At 36.2% G+C, this 23,591-nt stretch overlaps 1 protein-coding gene and 1 long non-coding RNA gene across 2 annotated transcripts; one reads left to right on the top strand and one right to left on the bottom strand.

Moving 5' to 3' along the window:
* The first annotated feature begins 465 nt into the window (after positions 1–465).
* Positions 466–19,243, top strand: LOC149553512 (uncharacterized). Its single transcript, XM_089788935.1, has 9 exons — positions 466–1,250; positions 1,339–1,431; positions 9,947–10,051; positions 10,180–10,329; positions 10,555–10,653; positions 10,759–10,887; positions 17,560–17,739; positions 18,499–18,615; positions 18,876–19,243. Exons 1-9 carry the CDS (start codon positions 864–866, stop codon positions 19,032–19,034), a joined length of 1,419 nt encoding a protein of 472 aa, XP_089645061.1. The 5' UTR covers positions 466–863; the 3' UTR covers positions 19,035–19,243.
* A 1,394-nt stretch (positions 19,244–20,637) lies between these two features.
* Positions 20,638–22,272, bottom strand: LOC149553511 (uncharacterized). The gene is made up of 2 exons (XR_016353079.1): positions 22,146–22,272; positions 20,638–21,950 (listed from the first exon to the last, which is right to left on the bottom strand). It is a non-coding gene; the product is annotated as an uncharacterized LOC149553511 (long non-coding RNA).
* Between the last annotated feature and the right edge of the window lie 1,319 nt (positions 22,273–23,591).

The following is a 23,591-nucleotide window of genomic DNA, read 5'->3' as shown; positions in this document are numbered from 1 at the left end:
AAAATTAAAAATAAGATCATAAGAACTTGAAAATTGGTATACACATATTTGATTATATACAAAATACAATAGAACAAGAAATTATGATCCCAAGTACTTAGAATAATTTTGCATCTACAAATTATACAACACATACTTACCTAACATACACCGCCAACATATGCATCAAAACCGTTTTTTAAAGAAGAACATGGTCAATCATAAGTAAAGGACAAGATAAATTTTCCAATATTAATTCGGAATTACATACACATTTATTTAGTTTATGTAGAATTACTACGATCACATAATTAATCTAAAGCTAATTTACATAACGTAAAAAGGCTTCGGTACCGAATGAAAAACATTAACAATCCCGCCTTATAGTAGACTTAAGCAGCTTTAAGAGAAAAGCTTAAAATATCCCGCCTCCCGTAAACTTGTGGAAACCTGTTGAAATTCGTTGAACTAAACTAACATTCAAACGTTCAGCTAACAATCAACTCTCGCAAAATTGAGAACATTTCTTCCACCTGAGAGAACATCCGCTCTCGGATGCCTCTTTCTGCAACAAAATCTGTGGTTCCAAGGAAATGTCGCTTTGGAAATATTGGAATGATCTGCAATAGCGCTCAAATTCAAAATACAAATCTGTGTTCTAAACAGGAAAGCAAATAAAAGGTATTCGAAACCAAGAATCTTGTACAGAGTATCTAATCTAAAATCATTGTAACTATGAATCGCATAGTTTGGCTGAACAGTTGATTCGCTTGATGGGTATAAGTTAGTTTGCAATACAAGAATCTTGTGAGTGTTGGCAGCCATTGTTCTGATGTTCTAAGCTGTTTATAGGCAATGAATCTACCTTGTGCTAAATTGGAAAAATGATGACAGAAAATTTGAAAAATGTGGGGATTAAAAACAAGAGAGTGCCTGACTGGCTTAATAGCCCCACACTGTGGTCAGCAAAACCCATTTCGTTTCTTGACGACAATGAGGAACAAGAGATGGAAGAAAATGTTTGTGCAATTGTTGGAGATGAGTCGCCCCCCTGCACATTAGCAGCAGGTAATGATCCAGATCATAGAGGCACTCAATCTGAAAAAGAGAAAATTGGGGAAGTAGCAATTCAGGGAGAAGCAAGTAATAAGAGATCTAAGAGTCATGAGCAGGCGGGACAATCTTCAAATTCGGACTTGCCTTATGTTTATCATCGATCTTATCTCAGAGACTTATTATCCGATACAAAAGTTGAGAGATTCACCGAGGAGGTAATGTAGAACAACAATGGTTTTGCTTTTCTCTATAAATATTATTCAAAACTCTAAATACCAGGTTTCTGTGTTTTATGTCAACCAGCTATCGAAGAAGGTAATAAACTTGACGCAGTTGCAGTTACTGGCTAGTCAAGGAATACCCGATTACAGAGGTCTTCGTGCAACTGTTTGGAAGGTATTCATGCTCGAATTTTTACAGATTTATTTTGAGAAAGATGTGAGGAAATTTACAATAACATTGTCGTGGTATTATTACCCTTGTAACAAACACGAGCAACAGAAAAAAAAATCACATTACGAAGAAAGAGTCTCCAATTGCCGCCTTTGAGCCTGAGGTAGCAAAATTGTTGTATACCAGTGTGAAAAACCCCACTAACATAGAGATGAATTACATCCTAGAAAATTGATGGCCAAAGAGATAAATAATAATAAGAAGCCCATTGGATGACCCCTCAAAACTTTTGAAGTTGGCTTGTCATATGACTCAGATTCTATGCTTTTAATATAGAAGAGATGGGCTTGGGATATGATAGTGACATGATATAGGTTTTGGTCAGAATTATGTTCCTGATCTTTATGTCCTAGATGAAGATTGGTGCAACCTAATGAAACGGAAGTTTTCTTAAGACAGTAAGAATGATATACTTCAAATAATTAATGATGCTGAATATCTAAAAGATACATTTTGTTAGCTATTTTTATGATCAATGCACTTCGACCTTATCTAGCATTTAATTGATTACCATGTGCCAACATATCGGTATACCAAATTGCTCGCCTGACAAGCACATAAGTTTCAGAATCTTCATGTAGAACAAAATTGATAGATGCAAAACAATAATAAGCCCATGACGAAGACCCTTGAGGATCAAAAACTATGCCTTGTGCAAATACCAATCGTCACATACTGATCAAATAAGTCATACGAATATCTATGCCAAGTTGCAGCATAGGCCCAATACAATCCTAGACCAAAACCTACTTCATAAAGACATTTAGATGCATACAGAAACACGGGAAACTCCTATGTTCTGTTCATAACTTTCTCAATCTGTTACATTCATGCTCCTCATATAGGGCCCTGTTGGGTGCAACGTCAACAGGTACACTTGTTGCATGCTCTGGTCTGTCTCTATCTTTGAATGGGTAATGACATAGAGAAACTTAACTGTTGCTCGGTGACACATTCTCTTGTATAAGTTATAATTGTACCACAAGCTAACTTGGAAGACATTAGTGCAAACTCAAGCCTACGAAACAGGTACAATAATGCATCCTCGTTCACTTAGTCTCTATTTCCGATCACTACTAAGCTACACTTTGTTGAATTTCTCATGAACCAAATAAAAATCAAACCTACAACCCCCCATTTACTGCCAGAGTGCTCCAACATTGAGCTTCTAGCCCTCTTGGCAACTGATCCATCTCTAATTTAGTTGACTCATTTTCCAACAACCCCTCTTTAGCCACTCTGCAAGTGCTTAGAGATTCTGCTATGGGCTTCAATACCATGTTAACATTTTCATGGACCAGCTAGATCTCGAATGTTGGTGCTCTGATACTGAGCTGCCGGCCCTCTTGGGTACCAATCCTTCTCTAATTCAACTGTTGGTTCATTTCCCAGCACACTTTGGCAAGTTTCTTCATTGGCAACAAGCAAGTCTGCCTAGGACTGAAGATGAGCTTATGTTTCATTTGGCATAGCCCTTAATTTGTATATACTCCCGAATGAATTATAGCATATATTAAACTGAAGTTACCGATTTGGATGCGGAATCGGAAATGGATACGGGATGTGGGATTTTTTTTTTGGTTATGGATGTGTTTGGAAATGTCTCTCTCTCTCTCTCTCTCTATATATATATATATATATATATATATAAAATATTAATATATATGCAAAGAATTTAACAAAATTATAAATACAAGAACTTAGAGTTAGAAACTTAGAAATATACAAACATACATCATTAGTATCATATGATACTTCACCATCGATCACGATTCAAGATATTTCATGTCAATTAAATAGTTCAAGCTTCAAATTAAAACTTCTTAGGCACAAATATTCATGTTCTAGACTCCATGTCCAAACTACAAAATCAAAAACATAGTTCATGATTCAATGTTCACTAATTAGAATCATAAGGATTCGCAAAAAAATTTGGATCTTCCTCATCTCCAACCGCTGCAAGGTCCATATCATTTGAACCAAGAATGGTTCCACTTGTGCTAGATGCACCATGTGTCATGGACCTATCATCACCATCATCCATCACTCTAGTAAGATCATGAAGTGTTGCATCCAAGTTCTCACACTTAGGGAGTGCATCCCAAAGTTTGGCTGCACCATCCATGTATTCATCATCCTTCCATGACAAAAGACACAAGTTCATATGAATGCAGACCAAGTCCTCAACTTTCTTTGACCCCAACCGGTTGCACTTCACTAAATGGATATAGGAGTATGTACTCCAATTTCTTTTAGCAACAAAAGTACTTGCAACCTACATTGTGTTTGCACAATTAATTTTTAAATGTACAAATGAAAAGTAGATGACAATATGATAGATGTTAAACACTAGATTGTAGAACACAAGCTAAAAACAAAAATCAAAACTTACTTGTGAGAGGATTTTGATTGCAAGAGGTTGTAGATGCTTGTATGGCTGACCATACATGTACCTGTTGGAAACAATTCTTCAATTGTATATTGTCATTGATGTTTAAACAAATGTCAGTATTAACTGAGCAGTCCAGTAATGAAGATTTTCTAGTATTAACCAATCATTCTTGCTTCCAGTATTGACCGAGTGGTCGAGCATTGAAGGAGTCACAATGTCAACCAAGTGATCAGTCCTAGTGTTGACCAAGTGACAGCAGAATGTAATTGCCAAATATTTTATTGATTGAGGCTGACTATTTGGATGATTATTGATGTTTTGGAAGCGTATTCAAGTCAACCTTCCTAGCTTATGATATATAAAAAAAGCCAAGTTGTGAAGACAAGAAGCAAGAAGTGGAATATGAAAAAGATGGATATGTGAGTGAAGAGAAAAGGCAGAGTAGGAAAGTGTGGAAGATAAATTGCAAAGAATATTTGATCAGGAAGGATCTAGAGGCGAAGCCAGAACAAAGATCTGAATCTGCAAAGAAAGTTGCTTCATAAATCAGGTCAAATTGCTGTTGCTTTCTAACCATTGTAGCAGTAAAGAAATCTCTTAACAAAGTTGACTTAACATTCATTTTGTAAATCCTCTAACAAGGTGACATTTCAAGATCGAAGTGTTTGAAGACCTCTAACCAGGCCACTCCTAACAGGGTGATCAAAATCCTCTAACAGGGTCATGCTTAATAGTATGTTTTGTAACCTTTGACAGGGTTGGCTCCTTACAGGGCTTACTTGAGAAGAGTGAAAATTATTGTGACTAGTTGCAAGGTGATTTTTTCCAAATTGGACTTCCACATTAGATCTTGGTGTCATCTGTGTTCATGTTATTTGCTTATGCTTTATATTTCAGCAACTAAGTTACTAAAGGATAAAATAGATTAATAAATCTTAAGATTGCTTTGTTAACTGAGCATCAGTAATATTATAGTGTTAATCGAGATATTCAGTATTGCATGATCAGTCGAAGTATGTATTGACATCTAAGGGACAAAGATTTGTTTTTGTAGTAAATGATTCACCCCTCCCCTCTCAGCTACTCTCTTACATTTTCAACAATTGGTATTAGAGCAGTTGGTGTTTGCAGGAAAAGGTTTTAAGGACCTAAGCTAAAGTTTAGGATGTCTTACAAAAGGGAAATCCCTAAGCTAAACAAAGAAAACTTTTCGGCATGGTAGGAATTGATGAAACTACATATATCAAGCATCAGTGATGTTGGTGTGTTCTACTTGGAGAATAAATATGTGCCACCACACAAGCCTATGACTATGGAGCAAAAAAGAAGAAGCAAAGGATCACAATATTATGATGATTGATATTGCATCCCCTTTGAACTATTTTGAATTTGATGAAGTCAAAGATTGTCCTACTACATTTGGCATGTGGGAAAAGCTGAAGAGAGTCTTTGGAGGTGACAAAAATGTGCAAAGAGCTAAGGCAGAAAGTTTAATAGGTAAGTTTGATCGATTGAAAATGAAAGAAGGTGAGAACATTACCCAATATAGTGAAAGGGTCAAAGAAAGTGTAATGCAATCAGAGATGCAGGAGGTATAATTGAGGATGAAATAGTAATCAGCAAGGTACTAAGAACTCTTCTTCCTATTTATGCAATTAGAGTTTCAGCTGTCCAAGAGATGAGATGTAATCCAACACATGATTTAACCCTAGATACTCTTGTGGGAAGATTGATTACTTTTGAGTTGGATAACTTTGATAACTATGCTCCTTCCAACAATCTTGAATCTGCATTCAAAGCAAAACTAGCCCTTGGTAGAAAAGGAGGAAACCCAAAAGGCAAACAAGTTGACAGCGAAGAAGAAGATGATTCAGATGAAGATCTTGAAGTCATTGAAGCTCTTCTAGCAAAAAGAGCAGCAAGACGAAAATGAAAATTCAGAGGAAAGATTCCATTAATTTATTTTTAAGGTGAAGAAGTTGGCCACATTGCTGCAAGGTGTCCAAACAAGGAAGATAAAGATGAAAAAAAGTTCAACAAGTTCAAAGGCAAGAAAGACTTCAAAAGCTTCAAGGATTACAAAGACAAAGGTAAGAAATCATGTTACATTGCAAAAAATTCTAATAGTGCTAATGCTGAAGATGAAGTAGTTTATATTGTTGTTAAAGATGAATCTGATGACGAGGAAAATGAAAAGATGACACTTATCTCCCATGTTAGCAAAAATGATAGATGGATCATAGATAGTGGTTGTTATCATCACATGATTGGTGATAAAACCAAATTTGAATATTTGGAACACTATGATGGTGGAAGTGTTAGATTTGGAAACAATGAACCATGTTACGTAAAAGGAAAATGAATCATAACATTAATTGATGGAATCAAATGTGAGAATGCCTATTGGGTTGAAGGATTAAGACATAATCTACTCAATGTAGCACAGTTGAACAATATAGGATACAAAGTTGAATTCATGAATGGCAAAGCTAAACTATTGGATGGAAAAGGAAAACTACTTGGAACTGACAATCATAAATGCCTAAGATTTCCAACAGTACCACCATGTGATTGCTCCCATTTTATTTTGATCCTTAATTACAAATGGAGTAAGCCTTGCTTTGGAAGTAAATAAGCCAAACTCTAGCCTCACCTTTTCATGCATCTCATCATCTTTTTCGCAAAAGCTTTGGAGCACCCATTAGCACCATCTTCATTAGCATATGGTGCAATTCTATGTGGCATAGAAAGTACCGCCTCTCTATAATATCTTGAAGATAAAGCATATGCAAGGAGGTGCAATGGGGTAGTCATCTTCTCCCAATGATGAAGAATTATTGCTTCCACTTTACTGCATAAGGTTTGACATTTTGTAGGTTCACTTTCATGTACTTGTATAGAATGTTTTACCTTCTCAACCATGGTGTCCATGCCATCATACACATCTCCCAATCAAAGTGCATTTGTATTGGCAAAGCAAAGCATAGTCATGATGGGGCTCAGTGATATCCAATACATATTGCACATGAACCCACCAACATTCATCCAAGATCATACCCCTAATCTTTAGGGCTCTTCTTGTATATGAAGCCTTCCATGCACCCCGTTGAGGACAAACGACCATTTGGCTCAAAGCATCTTTCACCTTGAGAAGTCGTCTCAGAACAATATTATGAGATGCAAAATGGGTTTCAACAACCTAAGCAAGTTAACAATATGTCAATTGACAATAAAATTATAAATATTAACTAAATTACAAATCTATGAAATTTTATAATTGCAAAAGATTTATTACCTTCAGCAACTCCAATTGTGAAAATGGCTTGTGACATGTTGTGTTTAGTCACAAACATTTGTATGTCCTCTCCCTCTTCGTATATTTGCTTCACCCAATCTATTTAAAGGCCAATCTGGTGTATAATCAAGTTGAGGGAGTGTACAGTGTATGGTGTCCAAAAATTATGGTCATACCGACCCTTAACCAAAGCACTAACTCACCTGCAATTTTGGCATTGTCTGTAACAACCTGGACCACATTCTCACTACCCACCATATCTATGGCCTCAATAAGAATATTAGAGATGAATTGTGAATCCTTCACCTCCCCTTAACAATCAATTGCCTTTAGAAATATTGCCTCTTTGGAGGACATTGCAATCACATTAATTAATGGCATGTTTCTTGTATCTTTCCAACCATCAGACACAATTGTCACTCCCGAAGTTTTCCAAGCATTTCTAATGGGTTGAAGTGCTTTCTCTATAGAAACTCTCTTTTTGCAAGAGTGTGGTACACACCCTTTCATACCTAGTACTTGTGTAATCATTTGGTGCTTCTTTGATGCTTCTTACCATTTCCTTCCAATATGGTGATCTTACTAGGTTGAAAGGAAGGCCATTAGCATAGAGGCAACGTGCAATGGGTTCATCAACACGGTTTCTTGCCTCCATTTTAAATGCAGAGTGCAATGGGCCTCTTTTTTGGGCTGATGCATTATTTTCTACTTCATCCTCCTCCCTCGACATAGGTACTTGCATGAATGGATGTTTGGAAGATGCAATTGGTTCCATTTCAGCGGGTGGTTGCATTTTGTTCTTCATTGAGGAAGGAGGTTGATAATAACTTTTTTTTTTTGATCTTTTAACCAAATGATCAGCAACTTTTTGTTCTTTTACAAACGAAGCTATCCGTGCATCACACAACCCCTTCCAATCTGCACTTTTGCACATTCCAAACCTTTACTAGTAGGGCCCATGAAATGAAATTTTACCCGAGAATAAGAGCTATTAAAAGACTTTTCTTTGTTACTATGATGATAATTACAACTCCAAATATAGGAGCCTCCACCTGAAACTTGTGATATTCTTGTTGTATGTCTCCATAGAGGAGACCCTAAATCAATTTTGAGATTATCCCCTCCTTGCCCTGCCACTGAACTCTGACCTAGTCCTCCCACTGAACTCTGACTATCTGTGGCAGCCATTCTTGCAGAATACAATGTAGTTTCTTTCTATGATAAGAAATTAAATAAATTTAAATCAATAAAAAACTACGAATATCAAGCATACAAGTAAAAAACAATGATACAAAACCGTTCAAATAGATACCTAAACTTGTTTCTAAATTTCTTTTGAATTTTTGAAAAAAACTTGAAAATTTTCTTCACAAACTTGAACCAATTCATCAAAATCTCTAAAAAATTCATTGAAACACCCAAGAATGGGATAAAATGCTTACCTCTTAGAGTTTTAATGAACTTGTGGAAGTCAACTCTCACAATATGATTGTTCCATTTCGAAAATAATCAAGTTTCCTTCAAAATGCCAAAATGGAAGTCAAATGAAAAGAACAAAATCAGCTGCAAAGAAAATGATGGTTGAATGGTTGAAAGGCCTCTATTAAGGCCGTTTTAGGGGTTGGCAAAAAAAAAGTTATTAGAAGCCTAAAATAGACATGTTTTAATTTGTGTTTAAAGTGAAAAAACTTTTTTTTGTTGATTTCCATAGAGGTGTCCGGAAGCGCTTGGATGGCCTACAGGTGCTGTCTGGATGTCACCGACAGGCATCCGCAGAAGCCTGCCCGGATGCTACCCAAAGGCATCTGGATGCATCCAAAAGCTTGTAATAGGCTTTTGTCCGTATTCAAATTCTTGTGGGTGGCATCTGGGCGGCATCCGAAGGGTATCCACTCGCCTCCACCTCGAGGCATTCCCCAGGCGAATCAATATCCTAGTATTAAACGTTAAAATGTTCTCTAGAGTTACAAATGAGTCCTTTCCATTTAGCTTTAAAACTCAAAATGCACTTAGAACTACAAGTGAACTCCTTATTAGCCTTGTAATAAAATGCCGTCTGTGTTCAACTAGAGTTTCCGAGCACATAAACCTCTTCAGTAATAGATGGTGTGGACTGCAAAAAGAAACTGAGAGGTTGTTTCTGTCAAAGAACTATTTAACAAATTTTTTTCTGAATGTAGGAAGAATGTTCTAAAGTTACACAACAAGAAACTCTTTAAGATAAGATGTAATAATTATTAATTTGTATGGAATTCTTATATGTTTTCTCTAATTGCTTTCAATTTTCAACGTGTCTAAATTTTTCCTTTCACATTAAAAATCTTCAAACTCAAGGACTTGCATCTGTAAGAATTATATGGCTTCTCTAACTTTACTGATTTCTTTCCATTTATCTTTTTAGTAAAATATCGTATGCATTTCACTAAAGTTGCATAGCACAAAAACCTATTCTGTAAAGGATATTGTGGAGTGTGGACTGTAAAACAGACAAACATTGTTTGTGTTAATGAACTGATTGCAAAATTATTTCTAACATGACAAGATGAAGGAACAATATTCTAATTTGTACAACCAAAAATTTCTATATGCTGTAATAATTATGAAATTGTATGGAGTTTGCATATGTTTTTAATCATTGCTTTCAACTTGACATCTCTACAATTGTCCTTGCAATTAAAAATTCTTCACATTTAAGTTGTTGCATCTGCCAGAATTCTATGGCTTCTCCAAATTGACTGAACTATTTTCCCAATTGATATTGGCGAGGCTAGTTGCTTTTATGTTACTTATCAAAGAATCGAGATGCATGGGAGAGAGAATTGGCTAAGAAGAGATCAAAGTACACAGTCCTGAAACAAGAGCTTCTCGTGAATCCGGTAGGTAATAAAGAGTCTAATTATGCAGAAATGATTATCCTATTTGAGAAGTGTTATGTATTAAATTATTTTCAACATTTTTGATGAATTTGATAATTCGGAAGCTAATGAAATCTTTCTTTGGTCAGTCAGAATTGACAAGAAAGTTGGAGACTGGTAAGCATTTAAAACAACTGGATAGTAATGAAGAAAAGGGGCTGCTCAGGAGACATGAAATTAGTCATGGAGATCATCCACTCAGCCTTGTTGAAAGTAGTGTCTGGAATCAATTCTTTCAGGTTTCTTGGACAATGCCTTGTAATAAATGCTCTTGATTTGTTCATCAAACAGTCCAATGATGCTTGACTAACTTGTTTTTTAGGCTAGACACCCACAGTATTAACAACTATCAGAATAAGTAGATACACTTTGATGTTCAATATATTCTTTGTACCAATTAGGCCTAAAGAAACATAAATGTTGTCTCTTTCCTCATTGCTATTTTCAATTGTATGTCCACTCAGGACACAGAGATAGCAGATCAAATTGAACGCGATATTAAACGCACACATCCAGATATGCCTTTCTTCTCTGGAAATTCTGTGTCATCATTAGAGAATCAGGTATTGAAATTGTCATGTACTGCTTATAGTTAGAAGGAAGAATTTTGCACATAACGTAGAAGGAAATTAAAATTCTTGGAGCTTCCTTGATGTTTTGTGAAACAGGAGGCAATGAAGCGTATTTTGTTCATATTTGCCAAGATGAACCGTTCAATTCAATATGTCCAAGGAATGAATGAAGTCCTTGCTCCACTCTATTATGTATTCAAAACAGACCCAGATGAAGGAAATGCTGTAAGAAACATTATCCATGGTGAACTTCGTATACCTGAATTTGTCAGCAGAAAGCAATAAACTGCATTGTGATTGTGACAGCATGTAACTTTTGATATTTTATGTGTTACTCAAAAAGATGAATGACTGCATGTCATTGTTTCTATGAAATATTGGTTCTGCATCTTTTCCTGTGGCAAATTGCACCTTATGAAACATAATTTTTTTTTGTTATCAGAAGTACATCAACCAGAAGCCTGGATCTGTGTGGGGGTGTGCTTTGTGCAGTTCTTGCATGCTCCCCAAATTTAGTTAGGGAACTCAATAATACATAGGTTTTTCAAATTTTTACCTACAGAATATCACAATTGAAAAAATACATTGAAATAGGAAGCTAATTTGTTGAAAATTGTAATATGCAGATGGTGAATTGCAAAAATATGTAGAGAAAATATTCAAATAGAATGACTAAATCTAGTTTGGGATAGCCAAATAAAGTAATGTAAAACCAACTTTGCATCAACATTTCTTTATCATTCAATAGCATTATATCTTCTTCAGGGTCTCTTATACCATTACAAAGAGGCCTTCTGACAACTCAATAATCTGATTTGAAAGCTGACCAAAATGAATAGAACATGTCACCAAATAAGGATCCCCATGAATAGTATTTGATATTGATATCATAAGCCATCTTTCAATACATTTTAGATTTAGGGAAATCCTTTCTTTATCTTGGTCTGAGCAGGTACCCTCAAAGTATTTGATAGTTACTTCTCATTACGGGATAATTGCCAATGGTTTGTTCGATATTCTTTCTTGTATTGCTTTTTTCACTTTCAGTGAATGGCATACATAACCGTGTCTCTAGCAGCAGAGACAAAGAGGAAATGGAAAGAATACTGCTGTGTATTGGAGATTTGTGCTCCCAGCGATCTACCCTAGTCAAAAATGGTTCTTTGTAGCCTAGTTGGTTATTTCTCAACCAAATACATACATAAGGGTGACTGCTTATGAAAAGAAGATCTCTAGTGCACCAGTCGCTATGTTATCAATTGATATTAGAGATCCTCTCTTTTTCCTAGACACAACAAATAACGGGGATACTTGTATCCCCCTTTGAAGGAGTTTACCTAGCACAATATGTTTGAAGAGGATGATATTGTGAATGCCTTTGTTGAACAAAAGAGAAATTCCCTCCATGAAAATTCTAGCTCAAAAAATTGCACCTATACCTATTGCCTTCCCTATTCTCTTCATCTTGTATCATCTTGCAAGTTGTCCAATGTGAGCCAACAAAGCATGAACCGACTTGATCTCCTACTAAAAATCTTCATATAAAGGAGGTTGTAGAGATGAAAAGGCTAGCTTTAAAATAGTCTACTGAGTGGATGGCTTTTACTGGACAATATGCAGCTCCATGTGCCATAAATTTGATGATATGCACCTCCTAGTGCAAGATGGGGCATTCTTGGTAAATGATGAATGTGAATGGTATTCTAGATGAGAGTTCAAGTGTTGAGTAGCTTATTGAAGCTGAAATTATTGTTGAGTTCTTGGTCATAATAAAGATGAAGGAATGCATGGCAATGGAGGTGATGAGTCCTCTCATAGATAAGTTCCTACAGTGGGAAATTCTACAAGATCTAGGAGTAATGACATGGTTGACCTTTCTGAATAATTCCCATGTTTCATTGGTTGGGGTTGATTCTACAAGCACAAATGTGATGCACTGTCTACTGCCTACACACAATGGCCACTGAAATTCTAGTCAACTTTGGAGAGCAATATCCGATTCAAACCTATCATCAACATTCTCCAAAGAAAAATATAGATGAAAGAAACATGATGAGAGACAGCAAGTGCTATGGAGTCCGCATATGTGCTCATTTTGAAGCATACAAGAGAGTTTTGATTCTTCAATTTTCGCATTAAGATCCTATCTATTTTAAATCAACATCTAGATCATGCGAAGAGGCAAGGCAATTGAAATGTTCCACTGATAGAATACTGCAACATGGAGAAAGTTATATTTATGTTGTTCTTTTTCATGCAAATTATCCGATTGATTGTTGCCTCAAATGTAGTTTCATGAAGCCCACTCATAAAGACAGGTAGTTATTTCTACCTCTTATGAACAAGTCTATTCTATAAGAGATGGTCTTTTGTTTCAATTTTGGCTTTCCATGGATAAGTTTCTCACAACATCACAGCAATTTTATTCTTCGTAAATAAGTTTTGTAGTGGTTTAGTTTGAGGTTTTATTTTTGGCAAAGTTTTGTTCTTTTGATGTTCACGTGAGAAGGGAGATGTGTTGAGCAGTGATGTTCTGTTCTAGATAAGGGATGTTATTTCTTTTGATGCCTAATTCCATTGCCTAATGGATTATGGCTGGTATTCTTTTCTTTTAGATTCATTCTTTCCTACAAGTGAAAAAACCGTATAAGTTGCCAAAATTACAGTGCAATTTTTGCACTCCATTTTCAAATTTTTTTCATACTACCTTTCATCTTTGTCTTCCCCCTTTTCTCCAACTTTCCTTGATGTTATGCGTGTTAACATAAATAAATGATTTGAGATAATTTAATTTAGGCTCCAGCTTTGTGACATTGCTCCTCTGTTCTTGTTCTTAGCCCTTTGTGTTGATATCTAGTATGAAAGATCTTTCAATGGCCTTGTGTCATGTCCACATCCTCTGGTCCCTCCTTGCTACATTAATAATCATATTTTCCTTGCTATGGTTGTCTCAAATTCTTATTATTGGCAACTCTATTCTAAGTGTTTTGGAAGATCTCCTGACCTTCACTTGCTGTTGGACGTGTTTTATTCAAAGGTTCAAAAGAGTTTGGACTATTTTTGTACTTTTCCCACCATTAGTTGATTGGTGTTGGCATGGAAGTTTCATTGGTTCACAAGACTTCCCAATTGAGTTAGTGGTAAATATTATTCCCAAGTTCTGTAGGTTGTTGGATCATATTTTGGATGTTTATGCTGGTTGTTGAATCTTCTTGAAGTTCTACTCTTGACAATTTATGATGGCATCCACGTTACATTGGGGGGTTACCACTATTTGAAGATTTTGCCAACATTTTGTGCAGTGTCTAATCCACTTTGATCCAATGACTCATAATCTCATGGAGGCTTTTGCAGAATTGTCAACTAGTGGGTTTGCAATTGATTCATTATTTCGAGGTCTTCCTATACTACACCCTTTCTTTGTCTGTTTGTGTGTGCATGTTCACATCAGCCACTTTCTCTGACAATTTGTGTGCACAATCATAGGGGAACCATTTATTGTCATGCTCCCACCAAAATGCCACACATTCCAGCACGTGAAAACCATTTACTGTGCAATTGAAGTTTAAATAGCACCCATATCATAAAAGCCAATGCTGTTAATAATATGATAAAACTAGCACTAACAATATTCAGGAGCTGGTTCTAGCAAAATAATTAAATTTTAATTTCCAAGGGCAGGGATGGATGTGAATCTTTCACCAATTAGTATAAAAAAGAAATCAAGTCATTAAGAAAAGGAGCATCTATTGGGAATGAATATTATGCGACTTTGCACATAATTGTTAAAGCCAAAGTGAACAAAAACCCTCCAAGGATATTCAGAGACTTAAAGATGAACAACCTTCCTCCTATCAAATTATTGGACAAAAACCTATAAATTGTCTAGGCATCAAGGACAAACATTCAAGTAAAAATAGTTGCAAATAGAGAAGACGATAACAGTAGAAAATCAAGATAGGTTTATTTTCAGAATTGTGTCAAAGTGAGAAAACCGAATAATATAGAAAGATTCACAATTCTTAAAGTTACATTTATGAATAAAAAACAAAGTATCATTTTTGAGTTTTAACTATTGTTTGAAGGCAAAATAGACAATGTTCTGGAAGGTGACATTACAATGATCTTCTTTGTGAAGTGGATGATTAGGTAGCTCTCAAGATATTGCAGGGGTGTTTTGGGAGCATCAAGACTGAGTGACACCATTGGTCTATTGGGATGCCATCTGATATGCCTCAGAAAATCTAATATAATAGTCCATGTAGAATGAAGCCCATTTGTCAATAAATTTTGATAGCAACAAATCCTAGCAGCTGATGTTAATAAAAGCTTAGTTATCGGTTTGGACGTGGGTATAAGAACCCAATATGTGGATAGATCTGTAAAACTTAATCATCTGATAGTATGATATTGCATCATTGGTCAATGCCAAATTCCAACTATACAAAACAATAAAAAAAACATACAGTATAGAAATATACTGTCCAGGTTGTGCATCCTGGGTGCATCCGTACACATCCAAACTGAATGTGCAGGGGTAGGGCACGTGTCCTACTAAGTACAGAAGTTTTCCGAGGAATTTTAATCCAAGAGATGCATATTAAAAAAGAATCAAGTTGTTTCATATCCAAATCTTGACAATATCATGGACGGGTTTTGAAAAGATTTCAAAGCTCAGTGGCCATGCTCTAAGCATTGTCAAGAAATGCAACCCCATTAGTTGCATATGTGAAACAAAGAGTTGAAGTTCAAAGTTAAATACCTTGCACCCATCCTATAGGTGCTCCAACAATCAACAATGGAGATTATGCTACTCAACTTCAATATGACTTCTACCTCCATTTATTTAAAATTCAAACTCATTTTTTGGGAGAACTTATTGCTGGTTGAGATATTATTATAAATGAGCAGCCCTGTGCCCATTTGTAATGGAGAACCCATTTCATGTAAATGAGCTATTGAGTCTCATATATATAACACATTTTTTACTCCTTATTAATCAACAAAGGAACCTAAGTGTATGTGTCTTGCATTGTAGATGGTTGTTCATTACTACAAAAGGTATTAACCTAAGGAACTGTTATTCTCAAAAGTCCAACTCTTGATTGTGTCTATGAATGTCTAATGCGTATGTGTTTTATCATTGTTACTTTTGTGGACTAGTGATCCATGATTCATAAAGCTCTAGTTCAGTAATAAGAGGATATATGTTGAGCATGAGACTCTTCATTTCTGTTATTTCCTCTCTTGCTTTTTTCCCTCTTTCGTTTACAATAAGGCTTATGCTGGAATAGGTGAAGAACTGGCCTTGTAATCATGGATATTGACTCACAAACCTATCATGCATTTGCGAGGCTTTCCATGATTGGTAGTTAAGTAGGATGGATTTATTCTAAACAGATATTTAGACCAACAACACAAGCCTTGATCCATTGGAAACGACCTCATTGATCTTGGTTTACCACATATAATTTCAAAATCCAGAATATTAAAATGTAATTAAATGACACAACCACTGCACAATTGTCAGACTCTTGTTGGCCACTCCTTTTTCTATCATCAAGTCTATGTTAGTGAAATGGTTGCTCTGACAAAAATACACTGCTAGATGTTATTTCCATTTTACATTTATCTACCATCAAAAGAAAGTTTGTGGAAATGATTGTTGAATGTCTTCTAACACATGGCCTAGCAAAATATGCAAGAAGCAAATGATGTCAGTTTGCAGTCTTGTTTCATTTGAATTAGAAGTTGTTGCTTCTAGCATCTATCTTGCATTGAGAACAAGCAGTGGCAGGTCCCTGAGACACCAGCACATAACTGGTCCCACATCAGTGGCCTTTCCTACCAAGAAATTATGTTGTAGTTGTTGTGTGATTAGTGTAAGTTTTTGAAGGAAGATGATCCAACCATAATAGTGGGAACTCATCTGCAGATTACTGTTTTACCATAATTTTCTGTGCACAGTTGACATTATATAAGAAGTAAAATGCTCATCCAATTTTAGCGAGATATGAAAAATATGAAATACAAATCATTGCATATCAACAAATTACAAGGGCAAACAAATATAGACACTGCCGTCGCTTGTATTCAAGTAGAGTCCTTCGAATTTTTAGACATAATCTTCCCTCAATTGTTTTCTTGAAATCAGGAACGCATCTGGATGCAACTACGTGAGAGTTTTTTATATCAACAGTTTGGTCATACTGTATGATGTAAACTACTCAAACACTTGCCCAGACACATTCGTAAGTCCTCTAGATTTGACATTATTTTGTGTGAAGAGGTGGAAATTTCTTTTCAATATATAAAAACACAGAAATGTAGATGAAACATGCATGAAACATCACCATTCGGAAGAACTAACTGAAAGAAGCAGATTCAACTAATAGAATCAGATAAGTAGTCTGGTTTGGGCAGGGGATGTTTTCCATTTCCTGTGCCGGGCAGGACAAAGATGTCTCAAATCATTGATGACAAACATGCAGTGTTTAGATGGCTATGTTTGGATGATAATAGAATGCATTGGAAGAATGTGTACATGTTGCCTTATCTATTGAAAAGAGAATGTACATGTCTACTTCAGGAGGCCAATTTAGACCATTTACTTCAAAGCATTATTTATACACAATTAACTGTTTTTCCTCTTGTTAATTTCATGCACAATTGAATATTTTCTAAATTTGTAGGCTATAGAACTTTTAACCACAAAAAAAAATTGATTTTTCAATTTAAGGCTATAAACTAGTTTACATCAATGTTGCTTGCTTATAATGCATATTTCAGTCAAAGCATGTGCACCAGATTTTCATTCAAAACTTTAAATCACTTGATACATAGATCTCAATTGTAATTCGTTGTATCCTAATTACAATCATTTTGGCTGCTGCACAGGTCCATGCAGAAGCGGATGCTTTTTCTTGTTTTGTAGAGTTGCTGAGTAATTTTTTGGACCATTTTTCCCAGAAACTAGACAATACTGCTGTAGGCATCCGTTCTACAATGGTACGAATGACAGAACTTTTGAAGATACATGATGAAGAGTTGTGGCGCCATCTTGATGCTACAACCAAGGTATGGATCTAACGAATCAGAAGAAAACTAGGTGAAATTTAACTAGGTAACATGAAAGTAGGCCTTAATGTGCTCAAAAGTATACAAATGTAAGTTGCAGATACAAGTTTAAAATCAATAGGAGGGATTTTCAAACAGCAATTATATGACAGAAGAAAGTTATGCAGTAACTAGGATAGCTAAAAATTCAACAAACATTTTCCCCAAAATAGAGCGGTCAAACAGATTCAGAACAGCAGAGTGTGATTTGTCACAAAAACTAATCTTCTGCTTGATTTTTACCATTACAACACAATAATGTTGTCATAGGAAAACGAGTCTTATTTTGATTCACATTACAATTTTGTGCTGTTTTTATTGTATTTGTTCTTTAAATTCTGTTTCTAGAGACTGTCCATAATTGTCCCAGATCACCATTGACTAGGACTTGTACAGATCTGCATCCTTCATTTCTGACCAGTCATACGAGAGAGGCTAAAGGTGGGGTGTTATCCTGGTGGGCAGTAAGAAACCTTTCCTAACTCACAAGTGAACGGGAGCTCTGTTGACAATCATAGAATTTTTAAGGCTATACAATAATTTGTCTTTGGATGCAAGTTAATGTGTCTTGAAGAGAGCAATCTTTTATCCCACGCCAGAAACCTAAATTTTCATCTATGTTACAATATCCTTTAGATGGGAAATCATTATACGTTTGTCAAATACTACTTTATGGAAAAGATATAATGGAGTGTGCTTCTTCTTGCTTGTAATGTGCAGGTTAACCCTCAGTTTTATGCATTCAGGTGGATTACTCTGCTTTTCACACAAGAGTTTAGATTCCCTGATATTCTAAGGATTTGGGACTCACTTCTAAGCAATCCTTATGGGCCTATGGTATGTTTCTATCTTCCATCTGAAAGAGAGAATCTTCTATTAATCATTTATACAAAGTTTCAATCAGAGTTTTACAAAAGTAAGCTGTCAAATACCCAAAAAACTAAATAAAGTAAATATTTGTATTAATTTTCTTGATAATGAAATAGAAGATACTGGCATATTGTAGAGCTTGAGTTGATGTTTCTGAGGTGTATCACATTTTTGCATAAAATTTTAGGCTATCTGGTGATTGGGCATTGCCTACTCTGTTACTGCAGGACATATTACTCCGCATATGCTGTGCTATGCTAATGTGCGTAAGAAGCCGCTTGTTGGCTGGTGATTTTACATCAAATCTGAAGTTGCTTCAACATTATCCATTGATTGACATCAACCATCTTTTGCGTGTGGCAGATGAACTAAAAACAAGATCTTAGAAGTTTTACACTCTATTGATAATTGATCATTCAAAATGTAGCAAAAACTGCTTGTCAATTTCAAATAGGTCCGAGATTGTCTTTATAGAGAGAATAGCCCAATCCAGAGCAAAAATACGATCTAATAGAAAAATCATATGATTGTTTAATGAATAAATATGTTTTTTTTTTTTACCAAATGGCAAAAAAATTTCTTTTCTTGAGTTTCATCACTGAAAAGGATCATAGCTCAGGCATTTTACTCATCAGGGTTCAATTATCCAGTTCCCGTGTAGCATGATGCTTAGAAAATAAACTGATGTGATTTTGTGAAGATAAATCTAGTCCAATCGCATTAATTGAATACTTAAGGCATGCAATAGTCATTATTATATATGAAATTTATCAAAAGTTAGGTCATAAAAGAAGGCAATCTATGTAAAGATATTTTAGTAATACTTTTAGTTTTTACTTGATCTAAGAGGCTTAAATGTATCTTCCTTCAAATTTTGGCTTCTCCTTTGATCCATATTGTGTTGTTTTAACAATTAATATATTACACATAGAATACCAAAATATTACCAAGACCTCTCTACAAATTTGTTTCCGAATGAGACCTCACAAATTTGAAAACTCCATAAACTGAGCAATGAAGCACATCGTGAATCTTGAATTCAATCCATCCCAAGATGGAATTAGGTTTTTGGACAACCCATGTTTTCTCTGTAGGGTGTAGTTTAATGCAAAGTAACGAGAACCGGAATCGGCAAGGCCGCAAGGCCGAATCAAATTGTGAATCGGCCATGAATTGCCCATGAATTGGCAATTTTGGAAAAACCCTTTAAATTTAGAGATTTTAACAATTTAAAACTTATTTCATGCACCCTTTATTGAATATAACTTAAGCACACTATAACATCATCAAATAGAAGTTAAAACTTAACATACATAAACATGGAAATTTGGAACATAAAATCCATCACATACGTAACTATGTTATGTAAAATGTAAATTGTAGGCTAGCTGAAGTAAATAGAAATCAAATGATCATAATGATTCAAATCATAGAATGTATGTAAGATAAATATCCATAAGATATCAAATCATAAATGTACGTAAGAATCTAAGATGAAGATCTATGAAAGTTTGAAACGTATGTCTATCAGTGATTCAGTATCAATATCTGTAAACAAAATATAAGAACAAGGCTCCAGCTCAAGCCTCATCATCATCCTTATCATCATCCTCAAGCTCGGTCGCAGCCTCAGCCTTGGCCTCTCTTCTACTCTTGCCTAACAATTAGAAAACCCTTTAAGGTTGTAACAAAGAGGAAAGGCTAAAAAGAAAACAATAAAAATATGTATTTAAAAAAAAAAATTGAATGCAACTTTATGGCTACCGTGGCCGATTACGATGGAGATTCATGCGATTTTTGGCATGAATCGCCTGAATCGGCGATTTAGGGGATTCATCCCAAAAAATTGCCGATTACGATGCAAGATTCACAAAAACTCGTTTGGGTTGAATTGTATCACGATTCACACGATTCACGCAATTTTATGGCGATTTTCGGAACTATGGTTTAATGTATATGAGAATATAAAGGAAATGTAATAGAGAGTAATGTCAGAGAACTCTCAAATGCTTCTTTATTAATTCCATCAAGTGTTTAAAACATATGACACCAAAATGCACGACAGCAATTACCACAATGCCATCATTACAATGATATCTCTGGGATGAAAGTACATGACATATATAAGTGTCAAAGGGGTGCAAGCTCCTTCAACCAAACTAACAAGTACAAACAACACTTAATTTTACCTGACAACATTATCCCCCACAAAAAAAAGGTTGTCTTCAGAGGACACACAACAAAATGGGGATGAACATAACTATACAACTATATAGAAGGAAAACAGGACCGAGGTAGAGGATGAGAGAGCATCCCTGATGAGGAGGGTGTTGGCAGTGGTGTAAATGTTGCCAGTCGCTCTCGCAATTTGTGCTCTCTCAATTCGCACACTTGCTCTGTCCTTAGTTCAAGTTGCGCTCAACGAACATCTGTTGCTTCCTAGCAATTTTTACCATAAAAGCTGCCTCCGAGGCCTCCTTATCCTTCTTGTCAGCTGCCTCCATAGCGCTAGCCAGGCAAGTCTCTACCATGGCTCTCTTTGCCTGTTCCTCCTCCAACTGTGCTGCCATGGCTGCCCTCTCAACTGCCCATGTAGCCTCTCCTGAACCAACTCAGCCTGTGGTGCTCCTCAACCTCCTGGAGTCAAGTAGCCAACTCCTCTCAGGTTGTCACTGCTGCCAGCCACTGGGCCTTAGCCCCCAATGCCACGTGTTGAGTTCTCCTCAACTCATAGTATCCCTCACGGAAGACTTGCTCCAGCTTCAGCAGTCACGACTGAACCCAACTCTCCTCCGCACACTCCAGAAGCTCCCAATCTTCTAACATCTACAAAGTCTCTGTGGTAGTCCATCCCTGAGACTCAAAGCATCAGGTGAACTTCGTTGTGCAACCCCCGCTGACGAATGCCAACAACTGCTCCACTACTGTTCAACCGCCTCGTGGCCTTGTAACCATGCAGAGGTAACAATCTTCCTGACACCCATCTCTATGTCAGCCAAATATTGTTTTGCTCTTGCGGCCATATCTGCCAAATACTGGTCGAGGTCACTAGTCTCCCTTTGAGGCTACGGTACACCCACATTATGTCTGATGGAGCCATAATTTTTTGCAGAAATTAGGGGCTGCAATTGTGAGATAATGTTTAAGGATTGATGAATATTATCATTGATGTCACAAATACAAGCATCCATACAAATCAGATAAGGCATTTATTAATGAAGTAATGGTGATGATGTGAGCAGATGAGGCATGAAGCATGGATCGAACTTGCTCAGCACGTATTATATATTCGATTCCACAACCTGATTCAATTCAACATCGATCAGACCTTGCATTTCTTTTTCTGTTAGTCTGAATATTATGCTTATGCAAAAGCTAGGATAATCATTAGCAAGAAACAAAGAGGAATCCGATAAACAAAACATGCAATTCACATGGGATTCAAATTCTGACTGGGCATGAAATACAGATTCTCAGAGATCTATATCAGGAAATACTTTTCATTTGTGATCTGGATCAGTTACATGGTCTTGCAAAAGATCAACCAAGCCGCTGTAAATGCCACCCAAGAAATTGCTTGGATTTGCCAGCTTCTATAAGAGATTCGATTACTTCACATCTCCTACATACAAAAACATACACCTCAAACCTAAACACACTGTACTTCATCACGTGGTCGCAAACACATGCAGTAGATGGCGTGGCATGTGTCTGACTACATGAACATCTCCTTTCCCAATCACAATAATGCATGGCAGTGAATAAAAGTAGATTATCATGCTCAAAGTTTACGGTGATGAAAGTCAATGATCGACAAAGATAAAATATTGATGAATTAGAAAGGCTTGATAAAATATTATGGGTAAGCTATTGAAGAGAATATTAATGAACTTTGTGAACAGCCTTGAACCAATATGCGACTAAGATAAACGATAATTATTGAAGCAACATTTCAAAGTCTCGATGAATAGAAGCTGTCTATTTTTGTGATTAATATCTGAAGGAGATACGTCAAGGTAGCAATGGAATTCAGCGATGAATTGAAGTTTAAAGAAAAAGAAAATGACAAGAAAGGGTATCGTTCTCTGATGTTAGAAGTAACTCTGCAGACGACTATAATTGAAATCTCCATTAATATGGGGGCGTTACTGGAAGCATGTGAATGTTTTAAAAAACTGTGTTGGAGACGATCACACAAATAAGTGGTGGTTATTACAAAGCATGAACAACGCAGTTGTGGATAAAAGAAGAGGCAACAAATAAGCCATGGTTTGAAGATTGAAAAAATATGCCATGTCATCGGTGTTAGTGGTGTTTGTTTAAAACTAATCACAAAAATGATTAAAACTTTTTTTTGATGAATAGTAATTTTTTATTAATAAATAATATACTAAGATTACAATTCACAAAAAAAGCTCAGGGATACAAGATCACCTTGCAAGAGTTCACACGGTCAAAGTCGGAATTAACAACTATTCATAAAAAGAAAAACATATAAGAAGCAACTCTTAGGTAGCTAAAGCAGTGCCAATTGAAGGGGGTGGTTCATCCTAATCATGAAATCCCTAATCATCCCTGAGATTGACAGACGGGTTGGGAACAATACAGCCGTAAGCAGCATCATTAGGGGCCTGGTCAGCATCCCCAATCAAGTTGTGGAGGTGAGATGGCCAATTCTAGGTGAAAGGGCCACTTTCTAAAAATTACATGCCGAGGCCTAGGAGGAGGAGCCATCGGGCCTGGGGACCAACCTATGCCACCATGGGGCGGGGAAATTGAGCGGCGACGCCAACCACCATCGCCACCATTGGGAGAGCGGTGGCGGAAAGCTTGCGAACGCGACGTCTACGAGCGGTTGCCTGAAGAATTGCACCCCCCGGTGGCGGCCTCTAGGTGGCGTGGTATCAACCAAGGTATCTGAAGGCACTCTGGCAACAATACAA

The sequence above is a fragment of the Cupressus sempervirens genome, chromosome 6, assembly GCF_028749045.1.
Source record: "Cupressus sempervirens isolate cs-2001-9-10 chromosome 6, ASM2874904v1, whole genome shotgun sequence".
Lineage (NCBI taxonomy): Eukaryota > Viridiplantae > Streptophyta > Pinopsida > Cupressales > Cupressaceae > Cupressus > Cupressus sempervirens.
This window is presented reverse-complemented; position numbering and strand designations above follow the sequence as displayed.

What these genes read in the sequence shown, in the direction of transcription:
- LOC149553512 (XM_089788935.1), top strand. Translation starts at nt 864, where the DNA reads ATGATGACAGAAAATTTGAAAAATGTGGGGATTAAAAACAAGAGAGTG. An exon ending in ACCCAGATGAAGGAAATGCT is followed by an intron (nt 10,888 to 17,559) that starts GTAAGAAACATT and finishes GCTGCTGCACAG; the next exon opens with GTCCATGCAGAAGCGGATGC. An exon ending in ATCTTGATGCTACAACCAAG is followed by an intron (nt 17,740 to 18,498) that starts GTATGGATCTAA and finishes TGTAATGTGCAG; the next exon opens with GTTAACCCTCAGTTTTATGC.